The 22,562-nt window shown below is 37.9% G+C and overlaps 2 protein-coding genes and 1 long non-coding RNA gene across 3 annotated transcripts; 1 reads left to right on the forward strand and 2 right to left on the reverse strand.

The window, feature by feature from the left end:
- Positions 1-2,106: 2,106 nt before the first annotated feature.
- On the forward strand, positions 2,107-5,119 carry LOC124271464 (putative nuclease HARBI1). The gene is made up of 4 exons (XM_046706621.1): positions 2,107-2,783; positions 3,566-3,688; positions 3,890-4,024; positions 4,306-5,119. The coding sequence occupies exons 1-4, from the start codon at positions 2,230-2,232 to the stop codon at positions 4,526-4,528; spliced, it is 1,035 nt and encodes a 344-aa protein (XP_046562577.1). The 5' UTR covers positions 2,107-2,229; the 3' UTR covers positions 4,529-5,119.
- Positions 4,701-7,047, reverse strand: LOC124271433. The gene is made up of 6 exons (XM_046706586.1): positions 6,721-7,047; positions 6,416-6,481; positions 6,003-6,099; positions 5,439-5,751; positions 5,126-5,176; positions 4,701-4,951 (listed from the first exon to the last, which is right to left on the reverse strand). Exons 1-6 carry the CDS (start codon positions 6,954-6,956, stop codon positions 4,701-4,703), a joined length of 1,014 nt encoding a protein of 337 aa, XP_046562542.1. The 5' UTR covers positions 6,957-7,047.
- Positions 7,048-19,350: 12,303 nt separating this feature from the next.
- Positions 19,351-21,858, reverse strand: LOC124271442. The gene is made up of 3 exons (XR_006897038.1): positions 21,604-21,858; positions 19,424-19,426; positions 19,351-19,363 (listed from the first exon to the last, which is right to left on the reverse strand). It is a non-coding gene; the product is annotated as an uncharacterized LOC124271442 (long non-coding RNA).
- Positions 21,859-22,562: the final 704 nt, after the last annotated feature.

Raw genomic sequence — 22,562 nt, forward strand, 5'->3', positions numbered from 1 at the left:
CAGGAAGTACAGGAGGAGCAGTTGACAGGCACTTTAATGTCCATCCATCGACCATATCCAGGCTTCGAAACCGATTCAATACAACAGGAAACGTTGCTGACCGTCCACGTCCAGGTGCGCCACGTGTAACGACGTTACGTCAGGATCGAAACATTCGCCTCCAGCACCTCCGGAAACGATTTCAGACGGCTGCACCAACAGCACAAACAGCCATAGGGACAAGACAGAGAAGGATCAGCGCACGTACCGTCCGTAGGCATTTTGCTGGTCACGGTCTACGCGCCCATACATCGGTCAGATCCTGACGCCACGTCACCGCCGCGACAGACTCAACTGGGCCCAGAACAGGGGTACTTGGGCAACACTCCATGGGGAAATGTCATTTTCTCAGACGAATCGAGATTCAACTTAAGCTTCAACGATGGAAGACGATTCAATGTTGGAATACGTGTGAAACAACATACCTTTTTGATAATCAAGGAAGGATACTAGCAAATGGTGTCCGCGTGCGATTAACAATGGCCGTGACCTTTTCATTAACTCAAGAGCAGATAATTTTAGTTTATGGGCAAGATGGGAGTGGTTTCCCCTGGCTTATGCCGTTGCCGTAGAGTCTGTCATGCCCAGTGGCAGAGCTCAAGATATTTTCTTTTCGGTGATGGAGTGATTTTGTCTTAGTTAATCATTAAAGTAATCAAGTTAACGTGCAAAATCAAGATTCAATTTTAATTTCACTTTTAGAAAAATATTTATCAACGCAATAGGGTCATATCATTAATATACTGTGAATGAGTATTTAACAACTGCTCTCTCGATATATTATTTGATATTCGTATTTCCCTGTCATGCATTCTTTACAACACTTCTGTAGCCATATTACATTTTCTGGTTATATTGTGAGAAAACCAATACTTCTAGGGTATATTTTTGATTTTACACACACAAAAAAAACAAAAAGGAAAAAAAACAGCTGTGCATTAAACAATGTCTCATTGACAACCAGTGGCAAATCATGCATTTAGGTGTTATATCATAAGTAAATATTGTCGATATTTGATATATTATTATAATTTTCATAATTATTAAGTCACTAAATCTAGACCCAAATTTATGAATGTATTTTTCGCAGTTCAATATTTTCATAAAACATGGGTAGGTATTTCCGTGGTTGAAATATCACATTCTCAATTCATAAATCAAGACAGTTAAAATGTAGAAAAATATATGCTATCGTCCACGTAATCGTTTCCTTCGAAGATGTCTTGGAATGTTTGTCATGAAAATTCTGCAAAGTGCGATTGAGGGAGGTATGTATTGTGTGCAGGGACCAGGGCCCCTATTCTCGAAAGTGTCCCAGCTAAGACAGATCCTAAGTAGTTAAGACAGAAGTTAGGACATCCTACCGTAAGGATAAGACCCATTCTCGAAATGATCCTATCCCTGTCCTAACTTGTGCTACCTATCCTAGCTAGGATAGCGAGCTCTTCAGTAGGTGAGATAGAAAAACCTTCATTTAGTTGGGGATTCCCCTAAATATTACCCATGATTCGTGGCATAAAAAAACACATAATATAAGGAAATTCAGCTTTTGATGGACTTAGTAGATCTAGAAGAAATTATTCGATATTTTCATCACATTATAGTAATTGGAAAATTCATTTTTTGACAAGGCGATAACAATTTTACTTCAGAATTTGAAAGTCTGCCAAAAAGAAATAAGGATATTAAAGATATGTGTAAAACATGTTTTCATTGTATTTGTTTTTTTTAATGAAAATCATGACTTGAACTCTCATTATGCGTCATCTCACAAACTGAAAAATTCACCGAGGAAATAAACAGGAGTTACTTCCCCTATCAAGTTGGCCTTGACATTGACATTTTACGTGAATGTGACTGAAAAGAGCAATGTTGTGATTAAAAAGGCCGAGAATAGGTAAGAATTGAACAAATCTCTTTTGTAGATCTAAAGAAAGCGTGCATTGCAACAAGTGTGTCTATTCATTACCGATTAATTGATAATATGAACTGAAGAAACTCTCCATGGCCCACTTGCACAGAGCGATCTTAGCGCTACAATTATTGTAAATCCTTAAGATCGCGATCTTAGGCTTCGGCTACAATCGCCATCCACTTGCACAAAGCAATTGTAGGCTAAGATCATTGTAAGTTACAATCGAAACCTACAATTGCCCCGGACCAATTGTAGAGGTCTTACAATCGACCAAGATGGCGAGTACAGTTCTATTTTGTAAAGAATACGACAGATTTTTAAGGAGAGAACGGGTTTTCAGAGACAGAACTAAGCAGCTCGACATTCTGAGTGACGAGGAACTGTATGCTCGATACAGAATGCCTCGTTTGTCGCTGTTCCAGTTACTACACAAAGTACGTCCATTAATCGAGCACCCCACAAAAAGATCACATGCCCTCACCCCAGAGACACAGTTTCTTTTAACAATGCGCTTTTTAAGTAAGGGTGGCTTTTTGCTCGAAATGGGCGATCTCCACGGAGTACACCAGTCCAGTGTATCGAGGTGTTTGCATAGAACAGTGTCTGCAATGAGCAGTATGCTCGACAACATAAACTTTCCTGATCCAGCGTCCTTTCGGCACATTATGTCCGATTTCCACAACATCGCTGAGATGCCCCGAGTGATTGGTGCCATTGATGGCACACTTATACCCATCAAAAGACCAAGCGGTGACGATGAATCTGCATACGTGTGCAGGAAGGGGTTCCACGCCATCAATGTACAAGCCGTTTGTGATTCAAACCTTAGGTAAGAACACATTATTATTGAAACAAAATGACGACAAATACGTCTTTTGCTTGCACTTGTTATCAAATGATACCACTAAAGCGTATGTGCATGAAAATGGGCCGTCATGCTTACTTTATTACGGTGAATTGCACAGCTGATCAGTGTTTACCTTGGGATTGACCAATCACAGGTCAGGGGCCTTCAATGGGTTACAACAAGAGGCACGATTGGGGATGAATAAGGTTTCAGCGTACCAAGATTTTGATGAATAAAGTTACTAAAGTCATTGCTTATGTCTATGACATGACCATAATGATTTCTCTGGAAAATAACAAAACGTCACAACTCGATTGCGCTCATGTATTTCTCAGTTTATGACTCTATTTCACTATATATTATGGGAGACCGAAATATTTTGAAGCGCCTGTAAAATGAACAGTATAATTTTTATGCTGCATTTTGGTAATTAAAAACATCACACCAGGAGCCTGTAATGAATTTCTTTTGTTTATTTTGAGATACAGTAATCTCATTACAATATATTTGAATTGAATATAACAAGATGAATAGGTAAACATATTTGCAATCAATTGTAAAATACTAGTACACACACACACACACACACACACATCCACATCAATGGAAAATAGAGTACAACAGGAGGATATTCTTCATTAAGAATTTGTTGCTGTAAAATCTTAGGATTTAGAGAGATATAATTATGTTAAGCAGTGTATACTTATAGTAATGTTATTAGTGATGTTCATAAAACTAAGTACATCCTCGATTATTTCCTTCAGGTTCAGCAATGTTGTTGCAAGGTGGCCTGGGGCGAGTCATGACTCAATGATCCTTAGCAACAGCCTGTTGGGACAGTCGTTCGAGTCCTCTCCTCCAGATGGATGGCTTTTGGGAGATTCAGGGTTTGTTTAATTTGTATTATTTAAAATTATAAATATGTACGAATGCCACAAACACCAAATACACATGTCACATCAGTGTCAAGCCTATAAGTCACAAGAAGGTTACTTATTTCACTAAGTAACTGCACATATGAAACAGATTTCAAACAGACATTAATACATAAATGAAAAAATTATTGACTGTATCTTATCTTTATGTAGATATGCATGCAGGCCCTGGCTCCTAACACCAATAGGTAATCCTCAGACAAGGCCAGAAGAAAGATATAATGGAGCCCACATGAAGACTAGAAACACCATTGAAAGGGCATTTGGTGTTCTGAAATCAAGGTTCAGGTGAGGAATTTTTGGAAACAAATATAAAAAATTCCTAAGCTTGTCTGAAAAGATCTAGTAAATCTAGATGTTTCGATGTCTTTCAAACAATGAGACTTTGAGACTCATTAAGCTAACTCATAAGAGACAATTAAAATTATATGTTATTACTAAGACAACATAAAAAATTAATGTATGGTTAATATAAATACTAAAAATCCCCTTCTTTGTAATGTCTTTTAATATCTGAATTCAATAGTTAGAAAATAATGCATTAATTACCATACATGAATTATTTTCAGATGCTTACACAAGTCATCAGGGTGCCTTCAATTTACCCCCACAAAATGTGCCCAGATTATTATGTTAGCATTTAAGCTGCATAATTTCTGCATAGATTCAAGGCTGGACAATCCCCCTGCTCTTGAAGAGGAAAGTGCCCCAGAAATTGACTATGTTTATCAGGGACCTCTGAATGATGGCCACAGGATGAGGAAGGAATTAATTCAGAATAAATTTTCCTAAATCCTACATTTAATAATTCATGTTTCTAAATTTTCATTGTATACATGACAGTGAATGTGACTGTGTCCAAATCATCTAAAACCACTTGATTATCATGTTATTTCTTAAAAGATACAGTTAACAATTCCCTATGAATGAAAATGTCATAAATTATATTTAATACAAGTGCAATCTATGCGAATTTTATCATGGGGGACAGGCTGAAAGGGGAACTGATAGATTTATTTCTTAGCAAACTCAAAATTTCCTCATCGAGAGCCAGTCTCTTTTCTTCGACAGCCTGTCTTCTCTCCTCAATGGCCAATCTTTTCCTCTCAATGTCTAGCCTATGACTTCCATCACGTTGGATTTGATGCAGCACCTCCAGCTTCTCCCTCTCCAGATCGACTACTGTTTGTAGCTTTGGAGATTTGGACTTGGTCACTATTAAGTACAGGAAAGTAACAGTCCAGTTAATTACATGTAAGCATAATACATCCAATGCAGCACATTATCCTTTAATATTGTTTACAATGAATACTACAATTAAATCATTCATAAAATAATTAATACAATATTATGAGAAATGTACCATTAACATATTTGACATATGCTTACGTGTAGTACTGGTAGGTTTTTTTATAGCAGACTTCTGCGTGTCTTCTACTTCTAGAAAATGAAGAGACAATCATTATATCATTAAGTATTCTGTAAGGTAGACTTTATATACAAATTGTTTTGAAATGTGTATGAACTGAATTTCTTTTCTTTGAAACTTTGCAAGTTTGTTTAGACAGACGTAACTTTGATCAGCAGTAATTGACTACTTTTTGTACATTAATATGAATGAATAACTGATATTTGATTAATTTAACTATCACTTACATGTTATTATTGAACAATGTCAATGTATACCACTGAACATATTCACCTGTGGGCAAAGCTGTAATTGATCTTGAACTTTCAAGCTCGCTTGCCATGCTTACATCAAGATCTTGCGTGTCGAAGCACATCTCATCTGAATAAAAGTTGAACATGTTCTTCACAAAGAGTACATGGTAAAACTTCACAACTTTCATTATATGTATCTTATTTGATTCTGATATTGCCAGTACCCATTTTATGTAAAGATCAATTTGTACTTTCCAATGAGAATAACATGTTTTGCACTTACTGGCACACAAACCACTTTCAACTCCCCCAGGAATGCCATCTATTTGGCAGGCAGGTATCAAGCAGATAACCTAAAATAAGATTTAAAGGTAATGTCACATACAAATGTATCTGAAAATATATCAGGATTCATGACCCAAGGTTATTTTTTTAATTTGTAATTGAGATATGAAGCTTAAAACACATGATATTATTATCACCAGCAGCAATTTTCTTGCTTTGAAATATTTGCACTGTTGTGATTATATTAATACTGGAAAATGCTTCAATTCTAAAACACTCTGCTTGTATCATACACATGTATACACAGTTGTGCATGTACCTTAGACTCCAAATCTGAGAGAGGAGTTGGAGCAGGGCCTCCTCCTGTTTTCATCATGTCCCTCTTTGTTGTTTGTGCCTTTTTTCTTATTTGGCATCTGCATATAAAATGAACTTGTCACTATCATGTAAAGTACAAATACACATGTATTTATATCAACATAAAACTCAAACCTATGTATTTTGAAGGAAGCATGGATTAAACAACATTTTATGACATCATGTTTCTCAGACAAAAAAATACAATATTAATGACTCGATCTTGGAGCACCCACTTAGTGGCTGGATTTAGTGCTCCATAAATTGTCAATTTTATTATTATTTATCCCACATACATGTATTATCTCATGCAGGGACCAACAAAAGTACGCTCCTGTATAAATCTTACATTATACAGATCTCATTCTAACTTACTTCAGTTCGTTCCACTTCTTCCTAACATCTGCGCCACTCCGCCTTGTCGAGCTGACAGCAGTGACCCTTTAAAAACGTAAACATAGCTGTGGAGACGCGGCAATGTGGTGAGAACGAATACTGTGTTAGGCTCTTCAATTAAAGATGAATGCCTGCTTTCAGGAAAAACATATCCTACTATACAAAAGAAATACGATCAATCTACTAAATGGTATACAGAAATGTTCTAGTTCCTATTTGTATATATAATCGATGCATTTAGTAGTTGATTTACAAATGTAGATTGTTCTTACTATTGGACTTACTTGTCGGCTATGTTTTCCCACATGTCCGCCTTTCGCTTACTCGTCACTATTGGGGAGAATGGGGCGAACAAAACATCATTACTGCGTGTAACTTCATCCGTCAACACGGATAGCTCTTGTTCAGTAAAATTACTGCGGCGCACCCTCTTCTCTGTTGACATTTCGACAAGTTGCAACAATGTGTCGTCTGCCGATACGACAAGGGAGGTAATTCTACATCGTAGCCAATGACGCATGACTCATGTGTTTTCTTACCTCCACCGCTGAAGAGTTCAGTCTTAGCTAAGATCGCGATCTTAAATCCATGCGGTCTTACAATCGCGCTAAGATCGGCTTTGTGCAATTGTATGGCGATTGTGGATTAGGGGCCTAAATTGTATGGCGATTGTAAAGTTGATTGTGGGTGCTGGGCCTAAGATTGATTGTAACTAAGATACCACTCTGTGCACTAAGATAGACTTAGCCCACGTCCACTTGCAGACAACTGTAGACAGGAGTCGAGTTTAAGAAATTCGCACCTCCACCGTTGATGAGTGCGATCTTAAATCCATGCGGTCTTACAATCGCGCTAAGATCGGCTTTGTGCAAGTGGATTAGGGCAATTGTATGGTGATTGTAAAGTTGATTGTAAGGACCTAAGATTGATTGTAACTAAGATTGCTCTGTGCAAGTGGGCCCTGGCCATCTCGATCTCCGAACATGAACCCCATCGAGCATTTGTGTAGTGAGCTCAGTCGCAGAGTTCGAGCCCTTCCAAACCCACCCATGATCATTGCAGAACTGACAGCAGAGGTTCCATGGTCGTCTGTGCACGGCTATGCGCATCAGAGTGCGGGCTCTCATCAGGGACCAATTGCACAAAAGTGAAATTAAAATTGAATCTTGATTTTGCACGTTAACTTGATTACTTTAATGATTAACTAAGACAAAATCACTCCATCACCGAAAAGAAAATATCTTGAGCTCTGCCATTTTAACCCCTGGATGCCACAGGGACATATATGTCCTTCCCCTTCAACCCTCAATTTCAAGTCCAATAAAAATCAAAATATCCCACGCACACAAATACACTTCACAGTTTCGAATTCTTCGGGAAATTTCCTGTTTCTTGATACCATCCACTATTATTTTAGACAAAGTTCAAGTGCTGAAAATGACCTTTCAAAATAGGCTTCATCGAAAATGTCGCCATTTTGACACAGTACGAAATCGCGATTCACAGCGTTATTTGCTGTATGTTTTGAAATGTGAAAACCGGATAATTACTGGGAGTATTGAATTTCAAAAATAACATATTCATGATCACTCATATCAGTTTTACATGAAATCGCTAAGTAAAATTCTGAAACGTTGCCGATGAATCTAGAATCGGTTGGGATGTTTTCGAAAATGCACTTACACGAACGCCGTAGAGCGCTTTCCGCCATATTGATAGTGTTTACAAAATCACGTTTCGCGAAGGCCGGTATTGAGACGCATATTACATCACGTATATTTCATATTCAGCTTCGAAAAATGCATCAATAAACTCCCCATACATTTTAGACTCAAACTGCAAGTGGTCTTTGTCACCAATGCCAACTGTCTAGATAAAATGAGACGAAACATATTTGGTGTGAAAACGAACGCTGTGCTCGAAAGACTGCGCTGGTTCGAAATGTAAACAAAGACAAAAACCTATTTTACACTGTGTAGCATTTTCTGAAATTTTCCAACATTCATCCGTCTATTCATTGCTTGCAATGGCTCAATACCTTTGGAATATGCATGGAAAGAGTATCGTAGCAAGAAATAGGAAATTATAAATAGATACAATGCAATGATTTGATAATTCATAAGAAATTGTCAAAGTTTCCGTGCAGCGTGACGCCATGACTGACGGAAAATCACGCAGAACGACAACGGTAATTATCTGGATTTCTGTCTTTTCTCTTACTTTTAGTGAAAACGATAAAACATATAACAATACACAGATAGTCAGAATCATTCTGATTACTTACATCTCATATTTATGGACAAACGATCCCTGAATCAATGGAAGGGTCCTCGCAAAATCCTGTGTACCCTTGTCAGCAAAGCCGCCATTTTGTAAGAAATCGGTCAGCGGTAGTGATGTCATACGTCAACATTGTTGTACATATTAGGCAATTTCTTTGAGGTGAAGGTCGGTTGAACAAGAGTAAACACAATCGCCCAATCCTTCCGATTACACTGTCAGTATTATGGTGTATATTTTGCGTATAGTTCAGATACTTTTTCATGAAACTGACTTCAGTATCCACATTTAGCCTTGTTCAATATCATATCATACGTGCGTATAGGGTTTACGGTGTTTTATTCTTTGAAAGTTTTTGATTGTTTGAATCATATTTACATAGGAAATTGACATATTTAGTGCAATACACCATATTCTAAACCTTTACACAAGTGTTAGAAGATCAAACGTAGCCATAACTGCAATTGCGTTAGTTCCGATGATGTACAATATTCAATGCATTTGGACTAATATTGCAGTTTCACATGAACAGGTTAATGAACGTCGATTTAATTCAACCTTATAAGTAAAACTGATAATATTAATGAAAATGATTTATATATGGTATGAAATGTATATGCACACATATTTAAAGGAATTGTCTTGTTTTTTTGCACATTTGTGTGTCGGTTTATAGAGAAAACAATGATGTAAATTGATTGGCCAGGTGCGCGTTTGTCGGAAACGTTTTATGATTCACTATCATTGTTTTCGATAATATAATCAATTCATATTCGATTTAAAAAATATTGTGATGACAGGATATCAAACTCTAACTATATTTATACGAAAATTGTTTAAAAATATATAAACCATGTCATGTCTTAATTTGGACAAATCTTACATCCATATTCTAATATATAGTACGTACTAGTCCCATATATAAAAAGCTATCTTTTTGCATCTTCCAATGCATACTTATGAAGAGAAATAGCTACATAATCAGAAAATTCTTATCCTAAACAAAATATTCGGGTGTTGTGAAATGTTATTTTCATTTACGTTAAATTGATGCCAAACAGGTGCGCGTGTTTCTCACAAAAGATACACAGTCAAACTGTCTAATTGTTGATATATTCAGGACACTATTTAAATGGAAAAATCAGTCATTTTATGTTTTGTCTAAAGAGTCTTAAATTCTGACATAGAAGCCGAGACCTTTCACACAATTAAAGGAAATTAGGTGAGATATGTACTAAACAGCATACCAGTGTCGTCTTTTTTCCGACGTCGCAAAATGCATAAAACAAGCAATGACGTCAACTAAAATGGTGTATTATTTTCAGCAATTTCATTACATTTGAAGATATGGCTAGTACTCTGGTAATAACGATGCAAAATTAGTCAAAATACATCTACACAAACAGGACAATATGGGAATCTAAGAACTAACTTATATATCGGATAGGGCCATCCAAATCGCTATTACGTGCTTTCACATGTAATACGTTGTCATTTTTCTTGTAAATTGTGAAACTACCAAACTGCATCCGCTCACATTGGGGAACTTTGAATTGGGATAGTTTGGTTCACCATGAACATAAAATAACGAAAATATAGCGTCCGTATCCACAACAAATTCCCTCCAAGTGATCTGAGTTACATGGACCTAGTGTTACGCATAACGGAGTTATGCCCCCCTTATCATTATATGTGTATGACCTCTCTGTCGTCGTTTGACGTCATAGAAGAAAATCCATTTTTGACATTTATTGCGAGTCATTTTTAATGTTGAGCGTATAACGTTATGCACAAGCACATAAACCCAATTCATATAAACTTATGTCGTTCAGATATCAAGCTGTATTTTCTTCGCTAACACTTTCCGTAAAGATGCGACATAAAAAAAATTCGTAGCACAGTGCTTTTAGTGACATGCTGTAAACATAATTTCAACGCCGTGTGAAATTATGTTTACAGCATGTCACTAAAGTAGAATCATTCCAACCCGGCATATAACTGTGAGGGGTGGTGGGGTAGCATCCGTCACACCAAAGACTCTTGTTCGATTCCCCACATGGGTGCAATGTGTAAAGCCCATTTCTGGTGTCCCCCGCCGTCATATTGCAGGAATAATGCTAATATATGGCGGCGTAAAACCATACTCACTCGCATATAACTGTGTTTTGATCCCCTCTATGAGGATCTGTACAAGAAGTCTTCTCTTATTCAACCTTTAGGAATAAGAATCAAACCTTTCCTTTCTGCTGGTGGCATTGAGCTACAAATATATCTTCTTCACGCCTGCTTTCTTCTCCTCCTTGGCAGTTAGTGAGGCCATAAGCTGACCTTACATCGACCACATTAGAGAAATCCGAGGCTTATGAATTATTCTTGCTTGACTGTATTGATTTTCTAACACGAGGGATAAATATTTCAGTGTAAAAGCAGTGAAGGATGCTTTTAGTAATGTTAATTATCGTTTAATAATTGATTTTTAAAAACATTAGAATCATTTCAAATTGTTTGATTGATATGTTTTGTAAATAGATCAGTGTTTGTTTTCAAACTGGCAGATTAAAGTCAGTAACTGAGGTTGTTAGTGACTCTATCCTCAAAGAGGGTTAAAATACTGTAAAATCATTGTCTTCATAGTATACGTGAGTCCCAAAACATTCAAAGTAAATTTAATCTTACCAATTTTTTCATAGATTATGTGTCCTTTAATCCAGCTAGGGTCCATGCAATAAGCGTCCGAATAGAGTTCTTGAGGATGGCATTCCACTTCTGCAGTAGTTCAGCCTCAAGTTCCCGGATGTTTCGCATCTGTTGTCGCCGCGAAAGACTTTGACCAATTTCGTCCCACAAGTGCTCCATGGGGGATAAATCTGGCGACTGTGCTGGCCAATGAATAACCTGGATGTGTTGCTGGGCCAGATACTGCATGGAAAGTCTTGTTTTGTGTGTGCCCGTGCGGTGTCTTGTTGAAAAGTATGGACATCTTGGTGGTGATTGAAGACAGATACGATGTGATTCTGAAGAATCTGCTCACGGTAATAAAGGGCATTAACTCTCCCTTGACAGACATGAAGGCAGTCCTGTGATTGTAATTTATTCCACCCCAGACCATGACACTCCCACCACCCAAAGGTCTGTCTGAACCACACACTCATCAGCATAACGTTCACCACGTCTACGCCAAACACGTAATCGGCCGGTCCAACGTAAGAACGTCGAGCATGGAGCCCTGTAGCGTGTAGACGGCGTCGCATGGAGTCAGCGCTGATGACCCCCACGTCAACCTTGAACTAGTGCAGCAGTCCTGTCAGTCCGCCTCCGTGGTGTAGTGGTTAGAGCGTCCGCCCGGAGAGCGGACGGTCGCGGGTTCCATCCCCGAACGCGTCATACCAAAAGACGTTAAAATATGGTACTTGTTGGTCCCTGCCTGGCGCTCGGCATTAATGTGTACAACAAGGACTGGTCGGCTCAGAGTCAGTATAATGTGTCTGAGTGGGGTATTCACGCTTCACTGCGGCATGGTATCTCAGTGGGCTAGCACTATAAAACCAGCTTCAGTCTGGGTTAGTACAAGCAGCCGCACATACACATACACACGCATGCATGTCGTCATATGAGCGAAATATTCTCAAGCACGACGTTAAACCCAATTTCACCTCACCTCACCTCAGACTGAAACTCTCAGATACGTCGACTGGTTACAGAGTGGCAGTAACCAAGCTGACGCCCAATGACCTTGAATGACATGCCAACTGCATGCATACCAACTATCTATCAACTACCCTTTCAAACTGAAAACTCTCATTACCTGAAATGTGCTAAAAGACATAACTTATATATCACCATCATCGTTTGCTGTTTCACTATGATGAAACATATTCGGGGATCCTTAATTAAGTTCCATGTGTATAGTTTAATGGAGTGTATAAAAATGTAATGAAGTGTCATAAACTATTATAGAATATTTGTATTTAAAGTATTATAGACACAATCAAAAGACCTCTGCATGAAAAACACACAGCCGGCACGCATACACAGTCCACAAATGCTGTAGTAACACTGTAGTACGATGTAACAATGCTGTAGTAGCACTGTAATGCTGCATCGATACGTCTGAAGTTAATCACATAATGCTATACGGGAGAAGCATACAAACGACAATATAAATGACGATTTTCAAAACGAAGTAGTTCATTAATACTAATAAACATTAAAGTCAACCATTCTTAACAAGACAAGTCAATGTCTCCAGTGTTTTGTGATTATTTTCCACTCTCATTAGCATCCTGCTTAAGTATGTGAAAGATGAATGTGTCCTTGAAAGATGAAATTCTCTGTAATAAATAGATAGCTCACCAATGCCGCTTATTAAGAATTGACAGTGCAATCAGTTCATCAACACTTAAAATCATTAAACGACTTTACAATGACAGCCAGTCTATATAATTTGTGAACGCAATCACCTTTACCAGTTTCCTTGCCCCATTAACAACAGCAACTGAAGTGAGACCGTAACGCTAGAATCTCGTAAATTACAAATCCCGCTGTAGTACCCACCCACGGCACTAGAGAGTATATACTCCAACTTGGCCTGTCGTGATTGAACTTGTGTGAGGGTCTCATTGTAAATTTGTATAATGGACATTATCACCGCAGTATTTTTGGCATCAGTGTTTGTTCCTGCAGGTAAGTGGTATCTGCAGTCAACATGTGTATGTAACAAACATATGTTTCGGTGCTGCAACCCACGTTTGATCATCTGTTTTGTTAGATGGATGGTAGAAGTGTTATAAACATGTTTTCATAATAATGCACACACTGCTTCCATTATGGTATTTGATTTAACAAGTGTCAAGTTCTTAATTTGGTTGAGTTTTAACGCGCTTTTCTCACAACCTTGATGAGGCGGCAATGCGACATATTTTGAGCTTGAAGAAATGTAGCGGTTGTCGCGCGTCGGTTAATTTGACACTTCTTGCCTGTAAGTGCAACAACGCGACAATGCGACAAGTCTACGATGTCGTTACGAATATCTCATACATTTGTGTACAGTGACAGTCACAGTATCTTAACATAGTTTTTAAGTGAGTCAGTTCTGAGCGACCCGATCATTTCTTTATTGCATGACAAGTCCGATTTAAAGTATGCGCAGCCAGCTGACCTCAGTCCTAATGACCTATAGCTCCAACGTGACACAATCCAGCAGTGTTGATATTCCGATGAGATATTATACCATTATACTCAAGTCTAGTATGGATGAACAAGTCTAGATTGCCCGAGACTCAGCAAATAAATAATAGTCCTTGGTCCATTTCCATTTCAAAGACTCACTCACTCACTCAAAAACTTTATTTCTGGGACAAAATGTCAGCCCAGATGACAGGACGCATTTGGGTCTGACCAGAGCACACTGTCCGAAACCTATATTTGTAATTACACGTTTAATGTATTTATACTTACACTACCGTTTAATGAAATATTTTATCCACACGTCTCTCGATTTCGCCACCATAGCTTAAGACCTAGGGAAAAAGGTCGTGTGTTGTATCTCGGACCAAAGTTCGAGAGATCTGTACGTACTTCTCATTCTTATAGTGATTGTGTATTTGTTTTGCAGTCACATCACATATACAAACTCATCTCAGACCTTGCCCTATTGTTATGATTGGAAGTATAAATTAATAACACAGATTGTTTTGGCTGTATCCTCAAGGGGGGTTAAAGTACTGTAAAACGATTGTCCTCCTGAGAGGGTACGTAAGTCCCAAGACAATGTAAATTTAAACTCTCCACTTTCTAATCGTAGAATATGTGTATTTTTAACGTATGTCTATATGTGTGTAAATTGCTAACAGCTGAAGGGATGATGTAAATCCAGCTAGGGCCCATGCAGGAAGCAAATGTACTGTCAGTCCCCATGGTCCCTAGTAGTGTGATCTACCTTCAGTCGTTGGCAATATACAGCCTGTTTTTATATTGTATTGTCATTTATAGTTGAAATATTTTAGATTTAGTTACTAGTTTTAAATGGATATCTGTGATACACTAGTAGTTTTACTGTTCTTCGTCAACAGGTTTTTAAGTTCTAACTTTATTGATCTTTACTATAATTATAAATTGTTCTCGTCACGATATGGCTGAAATATTGCCAATGTGACGATACATATTAACTCACTCACTTACTATTGTTATGACAAATATTATTCTGTGAGGTCATCTTTACCTTCTATTTCGTACAGTCGAAAATATACAAAATCACCTCCACCAGTCGCGGTTATTTGACAGAACTGCAAACCTTGAGTCACAATCATATTGCTATCGAAATGCTATCAAATAATCCCATATTGTATGTATTATTTGTCTTTGATTATGTATACAATGTTCCTGTACCCTATATTCGTCGTACGAGACAACTAAACTTGACAGTGTGTATTGGTATGAATTTCAAAGTATAATTCATGGGCCCCGCTTGTTTTGGCATTGTCCTTGTTATACTCCGTGGTTGGTGGCGAGCTCGGATGATGATGAATTCTAAGATGCCTAGCGGTTAGAACAATCGAAAAAAACAAACATTATCAGACAATAAAGGTATACAAGATATTTTTATGGATTAACCCCCTGGATGCCACAGGGACATATATGTCCTTCCCCCTTCAACCCTCAATTTCAAGTCGAATAAAAATTAAAATATCCCACGCACACAAATACACTTCACAGTTTCGAATTCTGCGGGAAATTTCCTGTTTCTTGATACCATCCACTATTATTTTAGACAAAGCTCAAGTGCTGAAAATGACCTTTCAAAATAGGCTTCATCGAAAATGGCAACATTTTTGACACAGTATGAAATCGCGATTCACAGCGTTATTTGCTGTATGTTTTGAAATGTGAAAATCGGATAATTCCTGGGAGTACTGAATTTCAAAACTAACCTATTCATGATCACTGATATCAGTTTTACATGAAATCGCTAATTATAATTCTGAAACGTTGCCGATGAATCTAGAATCGGTTGGGATGTTTTCGAAAATGCACTTACACGAACGCCGTAGAGCGCTTTCCGCCATATTGGATAGTGTTTACAAAATCACGTTTCGCGAAGGCCGGTATTGAGACGCCTATTATATCACGTATATTTCATATTCAGCTTCGAAAAATGCATCACTGAATTCCCCATACATTTTAGAATCAAATTGCAACTGGCCTGTGTCACCAATACCAACTGTCTAGATAAAATGAGACGAAACATATTGGGTGTGAAAACGAACGCTGTGCTCGAAAGACTGCGCTGGTTCGAAATGTAAACAAAGACAAATTCCGATTTTACACTGCGTAGCATTTTCTGAAATTTTCCAGTATTCATCCGTCTATTTATTGCTTGCAATGGCTCAATACCTTTGGAATATGCATGCAAAGAGTATCGTAGTAAGAAATAGGAAATTATAAATTGATACAATGCAATGATTTGATAATTCATAAGAAATTGTCAAAGTTTCCGTGCAGCGTGACGCCATGACTGACGCAAAATCACGCAGAACGACAACTGTAATTATCAGCATTTCTGGCTTCTTCTCTTACTTACAGTGAAAACGATAGAAACATATAACAATACACAGTTAGTCAGAATCATTCTGATTACTTACATGTCATATTTATGTACAAACGATCCCTGAATCAATGGAAGGGTCCTCGCAAAATCCTGTGTATCCTTGTCAGCAAAGCCGCCATTTTGTAAGAAATAGGTCAGCGGTAGTGATGTCATACGTCAACATTGTTGTACATATTAGGCAATTTCTTTGAGGTGAAGGTCGGTTGAACAAGAGTAAACACAATCGCCCAATCCTTCCGATTACACTGTCAGTATTATGATGTATATTTTGCGGATAGTTCAGATACTTTTCATGAAACTGACCTCAGAGGTCCCTTTTGATGAACTTTAGATACAAGAAAAAACGAGTCTACTATTCTTTTTGGAAAGCCTGCTATCAAGGAACCTTTGTGTTATTAGCAGTTGTTGTGTATTAGCATGAATTTCATCATTATGTAATTAACTCTTCAAACTCACTTGTACAGTACTCTCCCTAGTGTACTGTGATGTCACTTGCATTGTGACGTCATTACTCAGTTATGACGTCATAGTGACGACGTCATAGTCCTAACTGCCAGTACTGCCAGTTCACCTGATGAAGGGACCTGGAATGGTCTCGAAACGTTGTGAGAGAAATTAAAAAAGAAGTTTAATCCATAAAAATATCTTGGACATCAATGTACAACTTCTAAATGCCACTGAAAGACAATAAAGGTATAGTTTTTTGATGACGTAACAATTGAATGACGTTATCCCGGCACTGCGCCATTCTAGTGTGCCCCCCTCGTAATCGAACCATTTTACATTACGTCACAATGTCAGCGACGTCACGATGCATGTCAGTTGTCATCGCCTCGTACAGCCTCCTACAGTAAACTACTGCGTTGCATCCCGTTTCTTGGTTTGCAGTTGCTTCACTCACCTAACATCACTGGTGGAAACATTACGTTTATGTTTTCTGACGTTTTAAATGTCTCAATTCGACTCGCAAGTTTTCAGCGACACGGTAACGTTCGCAATGTTTACATTCCCACAATGCAATCGTGGAATGTCGCTTGACTACTCAGTTTCGTCTGGAAATGTAATATGGCATGTTTCCTTGTCATTGAGGATCAAGATATGACACCGTTAGAGTTGGAACTCTTCTGCAGTATCTAAGGGTATCCAAGGCATCGCCGGCGGTGCGAAGAACATTAAACGCTTACGGGCAATTTGAAGTCCGCGTGCGTTCTTGATAGGTCATTATTTGTGGATGATTTTAATATTTTAATACAAATCGTTACAAAAACATGTATACTATTGATAGGCAACTGCAAGTGTGCTTGAATAAAATTACTAAATGATGTTTAGAAAACAGATTCAAATGTTTAAAATCAAAAACAAATTGTATCCACTTTTGCCGAAAATATAAACCACACAAGGACCCGGAATTAATTTTACACCTATTGAAATTGCAAAGAGCCAAAGTTCATAGGTCTAATTTCCCATCAACATTTGACCTTTCGACCTCACATAAAATACTTGAAAAATAAATGCCTGAAGGCACGATATATATTTGAAAGTTGTTTCCAACTGGAAGTGGGGAGGGGATCTCCGATCCGTTCAAAACTCGATTATGTCTCCATCATATATGGTGGACTCGGTAAGAGCACCTTAAATTTCTTGATTCTATAAACCATCAAGGTCTAAGACTTTCCCTATAGATAGTCTTTACGTTGAAGCAGATGAACCTTCTCTTAAATACCGCCGCATTTAACTCCCTTTGCAATATATTACTGCACTATATTGCAATAAATAAAAATCGGCATACAACTGTGTGTTTTAATCTACGGAAGCGTAGTAGGGCCACGGTGAATTTCTTTTTTTTGTGTTACTATCTCCTATCTAGTACTTAATATCTCCTACGTAGATAGAGAATACTACACGAGGTCTCAATACATACGAAATATACGAAACGAGTGTCCTTCCTATGGTATCTGACCGAGCGAAAGCGAGGTCAGAAACCATAGGAAGGTCACGAGTTTCTTATAATTCGTATGTAATGAGACCGAGTGTGGTATTTTATTTATTACCCACGTCTTACATGCATTAAATTGACAAAATAGCGTAGTTTTGGTATTGTTGTGGTTTCAAATCGAAACCGGTTTCATAAAGAGGTTGCGGAAGAATTTTGTTCTGACGTACACTTTTGCATGACGTCACACTGTATTGACGTCACTACGCCATTCTCGTCTGTCCCCTTGGTAACCGACGTCACGATGCATGTCAGTTGTCATCGCCTCTCGTACAGCCTCCTTCAGTAAACTACTCCCGCAACACTCCGTTTCTTGGTTTGCAACTGCTTCACTCGGCTAACATCACTGGTGGAAACATTGCGTTTATGTTTTTCGACGGATATAATGTCTCAGTTCGACTCACAATTAAACTCACAAGTTTAAACAGCGACACGGCAACGTTCGCAATGTTTACATTCCCACAATGCATCTAAGTTGTAGAATGAATGAATTCACGTGTTTGTTATGAATGAACAAGTAGTTCCGTCACAACGTGACCTAACTGAGAGGTCATCGGTTATCCAATCAAACCGTTAGAATCTCAGGTCAAGTCGTTACGACATAGGTCAACGCGATACGACACTCGTGTGACGTACGAGATTAGTATCGTGCAACTACCCATACGTTGACCACGTGGGTAATAATACTTTATATCTCCTACGTAGTACTTAATATCTCCTACGTAAGACATACTATCTCCTACGTAGGACTTAGTATCTCCTACGTAGGACTTAATATATCCTTTCTAAGGTTCGGATTATGAAGTATGGTTATTAAGTTGAGAAAAGTTTGGCTATGCAGGACGTTAGATAGTAGAAATGTGAGTCAGTGAATATTCATGACACTAACGCAGTGTTACTATACAGTGTTATTGTGTGTATATTACGTTAGGGTGACGTGGACCCTGTTCTAATTGCGGTTATGGAGGTTTGGGTATGGTTATGTTTAATTGCCACCGATAGTCTAAGACACGGCTGTACACGCAGTTTATGATTCATGTGCAACGACCTCTGAAATATCCAGCGCATAATAGTAAAGTGTAACAAAGTGCAACATATAACAGTGAACTAACTCCAACGCGTAATAGTAGAGCAAACTGAACGCAAGGCAGTAAAGTATAACAGTCAGTCCAACACAGTAATGTGCAACAATTAGTTGAACACATGACTCTAATAGTGAAGGAAACATTAGACTCTAATAGTAAATGAAACACATAACTGTAGACTCTAATAGTGAATGAAACGAATGACTGTAGACTCTAACAGTGACTGAAACAGTGAAACAGGAGATTGTGTGCGTGTCTGGGGATTTAAGTCGACCATTTCAGATTAATGTATATAAACGTATATCGATCATCTCCTACAGGAGATAGTAAGTCCTACGTAGGAGATGCTAAGTCCTGCGTAGGACATACTAAGTCCTACGTAGGAGATGCTAAGTCCTACGTAGGAGATACTAAGTCCTACGTAGGAGATACTAAGTCCTGCGTAGGAGATATTAAGTACTACGTAGGATATACTATGTCCTACGTAGGAGATATTAAATCCTACGTAGGAGATATTAAGTCCTACGTAGGAGATGCTAAGTCCTACGTAGGAGATAGTAAGACAAAAATGTTTTTCACCGTGGCCCTACTACGTTTCCGTATTAATCTCCTTTAAGGGGATCTATATAACAAAATTTCTTCTCTCACTCTACGAGGCGGTGGGGTCGCCTAGTAGTTTAAGGCGTTCGCTCGTCACGCCAAAGACCCGGGTTGGATGGGCACAATGTGTGAAGCCCATTTCTGGTGTTCCCCGCCGTGATATTGCTGGGATATTGCTAAAAACGGCGTAAAACTAAACTCACTCACACACTCTCTTACTCTACCTCTTGGAATACGAATTACACCTTTCATTTTTGCCGCTAATATCGAACTTGAAAACATATCTCCTTCCCGCCTGATTTCTTCTCCTCCTTGGCAGTTGGTGAGACCCCAGGTGGATCTGACATTAACAAAACTTAAGAAATCTGAAACTACAAATCCTTTAGCGTTTTGCCTGAATCATGTCTGGAAACACTTCTAGATATATATGATCAATATAAACTAAGGGGAACTTTCCACCTCCCTGGCATAATGCCATTGCAGTCTCTTTACCAAAGCCTGCCCGGAATCCTTGTAGCTTCAGACCAATATCGTTAACTACATGTGTGTGTAAAACCGTGAAACGAATGGTAAATAATAGAATGATATGGTATCTTGAAACCAATAGGCTTATTACAAATGTTCAATGTGGTGTCCGTACAAATCGAAGTACTATTAATCATTTAGTACGTCTGGGATCCTTTGTTACAATGCTATAGTAAGTAATCAACATATATACTGAAAGCCATTAAAAACGCAATTGGTATTTGTTGTCCTGGAACTAATTACAAAAGTTCTATTGAAGATTTATTTCCTGCGATACAGAGGATTTAGGGATAAAAGAATGTTATTCTGACCCATTTCGAGTTCGAGTCCCCGAACATTCCTCTCGAATGATCTCTCTGTAATTATTGTTAATCTATAACTTGTTTTAGTCAATTCAATTTTCAATTTTCTTTATTCGCAGAGTGCATGTAGGCCATCGGCCCATAATGCAAATATTAAATGTTTGCAGCCATATATGATTGGCGGTGCTTTACAGCATAATAAACAAACATTGCTAAATTTCTGATGACAAAGGTATTGTTGGAGGTCATTAATATATTGTAATTTGACAAAGAAGGGTATGTGTAAAACTTGACAGGAATATATATAGTGCGCAAAGAACTGTATGCAGTACACACTAAAAGGAAATGATACTCGTTTTCTATATATTATCCATTGTCGCACATGTTACATAACCTGTGATGTCTGGGCTTATTTGTTTATCTACCTGTCTCAATATTTAATTGATGGGAACCACAGCGAAACTGTGCGAGTGCAATGCGAAATTTACAAACGTTAATGACACTTAGATATGGTTCCATAGATAGATTACACTTGAAAAGAGAATATGAATAAGTTTTAGAACTTGATGATAACGAGTTATGCCATTCTTGATGGGATATATGCTGAGCCCTGATCATAAATTCAGACAGGAAGGAATTTAAGCTACTAATATACTGTCTTTCCCATATATATCCAAATGCCATATTGTAAAGTAATAACTTAAGCTTTGATACCCAATTTGTTTTACCATGGCTAGCATCTAACAATAATAAGTTATAGCACTTTCTGGGTAGACGAGATACTGGCATATTCAACATTTTATACCAATATTTAATACAACGTTTGTAAGCATAAACATAGACAGGGTATCTGCCACACTCACCCCGAACGATGTGATTAGGGGTTGATATTTTGACACAAAGCAGATATTTACAAGCCAGAGTTTGAACTTTCTCGATTGGTGAACTAATATCACAATCCAACCCCCAGACTTCAGCCCCATAGAGTAGGATTTGTAACACTTTTGAATCAAAAATCCTGAAGAAAATGTCATAGAAAACTATAGAGGGCCTTTTTAGATTGTAGAATGGAGTTATCAAAATGTTTATGCCACGACGAGCTTTGAGAAAGAAGAACACCCAAATACTTATACCCTGGGACACAATCTATTCTCATGCCACTCAAATACCACTTTTCATATTTAGAGAGCTTACCTCCATTTCTAAAGACAACAATTTTGGATTTATCTAGATTAACGGAAAGGTCATACTCGATACAATACTTTTCCAAAACATTGATACGCTTTTGTAGGCCACAGATAGTATCGGAGAGGAGTACTACATCGTCAGCGAACAACAAGAGAAATACTTGTGTTAGTTCTGGATGCATCTGTATACCAGGATAACAAGATGACTCAATTTCACTAGCCAATTCATCTATAAAAATAGAAAATAAAAATAGAAAGGGGCTTAAGACACACCCTTGAAGCACTCCAATATTACACTGGAACATTTCGGAAAACATATTATTTGATTTAACGCAAGATTTGACACAATCATAGATGGATCGGACACAATTCAACATTTTGGTAGACACGCCCTTCTCATTTAATACAGACCATAATTTTGCCCTATTCACCAAATCAAACGCTTTTGAAAAATCTACAAAAAAAGCATATTATTTCGCTTTCTTAGATAGAATTCTGTTAATAATAGTTTGTAAAATGAAAATGTTGTCTATAGTCGAGTAACCAGC

Source organism: Haliotis rubra, unplaced genomic scaffold, assembly GCF_003918875.1.
Source record: "Haliotis rubra isolate DU_JTF1 unplaced genomic scaffold, ASM391887v1 Scf160, whole genome shotgun sequence".
In the NCBI taxonomy this organism is placed as follows: Eukaryota; Metazoa; Mollusca; class Gastropoda; order Lepetellida; family Haliotidae; genus Haliotis; species Haliotis rubra.

Bases quoted from the DNA above. Each gene is read 5' to 3' on its own strand.
- LOC124271464 (XM_046706621.1), top strand. From the start codon at position 2,230: ATGGCGAGTACAGTTCTATTTTGTAAAGAATACGACAGATTTTTAAGG. The intron at 3,689-3,889 runs GTTTGTTTAATT...ATCTTTATGTAG, and splicing joins TGGCTTTTGGGAGATTCAGG to ATATGCATGCAGGCCCTGGC. The intron at 4,025-4,305 runs GTGAGGAATTTT...AATTATTTTCAG, and splicing joins GTTCTGAAATCAAGGTTCAG to ATGCTTACACAAGTCATCAG.
- LOC124271433 (XM_046706586.1), bottom strand. From the start codon at position 6,956: ATGCGTCATTGGCTACGATGTAGAATTACCTCCCTTGTCGTATCGGCA. The intron at 6,100-6,415 runs GTAAGTTAGAAT...TTTTATATGCAG, and splicing joins AAGAAGTGGAACGAACTGAA to ATGCCAAATAAGAAAAAAGG. The intron at 5,177-5,438 runs GTGAATATGTTC...TTCATTTTCTAG, and splicing joins AATTACAGCTTTGCCCACAG to AAGTAGAAGACACGCAGAAG.